We start from the raw sequence: 2,772 nt of genomic DNA on the forward strand, positions 1-2,772 counted from the left end.
GATGATATTAAATTTTACTCCGTACAAATAGGGTCGAAAGTACTGTGTTTAGCATACTATTGATAATAGCTCCTTTTCAATTGTACAGTAGTTAGGCTCATGTTCGTTGAGAGTTCTACTTGCATACTATACGGGATGACCACTTTGAGAAAGGGCGGCACCTATTGCCATATTTGAGCGGTCTGTTGTCAAGATAAATTTCTCTTTAAAATCAGGGTATATTAGAACGGGATAATTGGTTAGTAGCTCTTTCAGTTTCTCGAAGGCTGCAACATATTTTAGTTATCCTTTTTTAAGGCGTCTATAAGAGGGGATGCGACTTTCGCATAATTATTTATAATAACCTGTTATACCAAAGAATGATTTGATTTGTTTGATTGTAGCAGAAACTTTAAGATTTTAGATAGTATTATATTAATTTTATTTGGATTGGGTTCTATTACCTGTGTTGCTAAGAGGTATCCTAGATATTCTGTAGTTTTCGCGAAGAATTTACATTTGTCTATCTGCACTTTAAGTTTATATTTTTCCAATGTATTAAATAATTTTCGAATGTTTACTTCCATTTCATATCCATTGGATATCGTCCAAATATACTACACAGATTTTATTTACGTATTCTCTAAGGACTTCGTTGGTCATCGGCTGAAAAGTTGCAGGTGCATTTTGGAATCCGAAGGGTATACGATTAAACTCATAGTGTCTTGGGGAGTAACTCAAAACGAATAGAAAAGGCTGTTTTGTGACGATCGCTGATCTCAATTTGATGAAAGCCTTTCGCTAGATCAAGAGTTGTGAAGTATTGGGCTTTTTGGCAATTTATCAAATGTGGATTCGATATTCTGAATTGGAAATTTGTCGTCAATAGTTTCCTCATTAAATTTCCGATAATCGATCACTATGCGTCATTTCTGTTTGCCAGAATTGTCAACTTTTTTTGGAACTACCCATATTGGTGCATTATAGGGAGAATGCCAGGGTTTTATTGTTCCTTGTTTCAACATATCATTGATTTGATATTCTACTTCCTTTTCGTGAGCAGGCTGGAAACGATAAATTTTGGAATAATGAAGTTTATTAGTTTTGGTAATAATCTCATGTTTTGCTTGGGTTGTACAAACCCGATTTTCTCCTTCTTTGTAGAAAAGTGTCTCATATTCGTTGACAATTCTCTGGAGATTTATTGCCTCTTCGTTCTTCAATCCTTCAAACAATTTTTCTCGAGATTGTTTAGTTTTTGTCGATACTCGAAATTGATGATCTATTAATGTAGGGATCATTTGATTGTCGACATTTAGATTTATTGTTGGTAAGTATGATAGTTTCCGAGGAGATTTTTTCCAAGTGGATCTACATATATTGGGTCTATTTTGTCTGTATACGTTGGAATTACCTACTTGCATTCTATTCCGATTAGGATTATAATTTTGATTGTAGTTTCGGTTAAAATTTTGGTTATTATTACTTCCATTCTGGAAAATATTACTATGATTGTTGTATCTATTGTTGTTTTGTCTACTATTACTGTATCTGTTGTTGCTATGACTGTTTGTTTGGTAGTTATTGTTATTTTGATAATTATTATTACGATATTGATTCTATGATTATTGTAATTACGATTTTTATTCTGATTTTCATGATTATGTCTTTGTTGCCCATTACTGTTATCTACATTTTGCTCCATTTCACGTAGTAAATTGTATGCTTGACTGAGCTTCTCACAATCCTTCATTTCAATAAGGTATGCCTTATATTCGGGCAAAAGAGATTTAAATTTATTTAGAACTAAGTTCTCGTTTCTAATTGAATTGAATTCCAAATGTAATTCCCTTTGAGGATCTAGCACAAATTTTGTATTGAGTTTATTAAGTAATTTATTTAAATTATGATAGGCATCTCCTATATTTCTAGAACTTACTTTATGTATTCTATTTACTAATATTCCATATGTTTCGTGGACTCCAAACGTTGTTACGAGGATATGTCTAATGGTGTTCCATGTAGGATCTTGTATTTTTTGTGCTACACTTCTAGCTTCGCCTTGTAGTTTGTAAAGGATTAGTCGCAGGATGTACAATTGTTGTGATCTAGTTTGAACTAACTGTAGTAGTGTTGATGTTTCCTCTAACCAGGTGGTTAGGGCGTATTCTGAGTTGTCTCCATTGTATATCAGTAGTTTCCTTACTTCTTTAAGAATTTCTGCAAAATTGAGTGGCATTTGTTGTTCTGCCATTGTGTTATTATTTTGTTCTATTTTGTTGTATTATGTTTAAGGTTACTTGGCGGTCTCACCAAGCAGTTTTAAGAGTGATTTAGGACCTTGATTGCTCATTCCCTTAAACGATTGATTATTAAAATCTATTATTACAATGTTTTTCACTTTGTATTATATATAGTTTGTTACTATAATACTATGCTCTCTTCGTCTGAATTTTTCTTCAGGGTACTTATGGAGTCTTATTGTCAGTTAACAAAACTATATTTTTTAATATCCAGTCGAATTTTTCTTCGATTGGTTTTATTTTTTATTATTCGAATGTATTATTTAGGTTCACTATTGTCGAAAAAGGGGTTTCCTCCCACCTTTTGACGAACGACTGCTTCAGTTATATTACTTGGGTGTAATATATGGAGAAGAAAATTGGTTTTCTTCTTAACACTTTATTTATTATTATAATTAGATTTGTATAACTCACTTAATAATTCGATTAATAGAATGACTTTGATTAACAGAATGACTTTGAGCACAGACGCGATAAAAAGACTCGGTAA

At 32.2% G+C, this 2,772-nt stretch overlaps 1 protein-coding gene across 1 annotated transcript; it reads right to left on the bottom strand.

The window, feature by feature from the left end:
- Window positions 1–905: 905 nt before the first annotated feature.
- On the bottom strand, window positions 906–2,233 carry LOC119661118 (GATA zinc finger domain-containing protein 14-like). Its single transcript, XM_038070316.1, has 4 exons — window positions 1,673–2,233; window positions 1,394–1,598; window positions 1,122–1,261; window positions 906–1,043 (listed from the first exon to the last, which is right to left on the bottom strand). The coding sequence occupies exons 1-4, from the start codon at window positions 2,231–2,233 to the stop codon at window positions 906–908; spliced, it is 1,044 nt and encodes a 347-aa protein (XP_037926244.1).
- Window positions 2,234–2,772: the final 539 nt, after the last annotated feature.

This window comes from Hermetia illucens, chromosome 1 (assembly GCF_905115235.1).
Source record: "Hermetia illucens chromosome 1, iHerIll2.2.curated.20191125, whole genome shotgun sequence".
Lineage (NCBI taxonomy): Eukaryota > Metazoa > Arthropoda > Insecta > Diptera > Stratiomyidae > Hermetia > Hermetia illucens.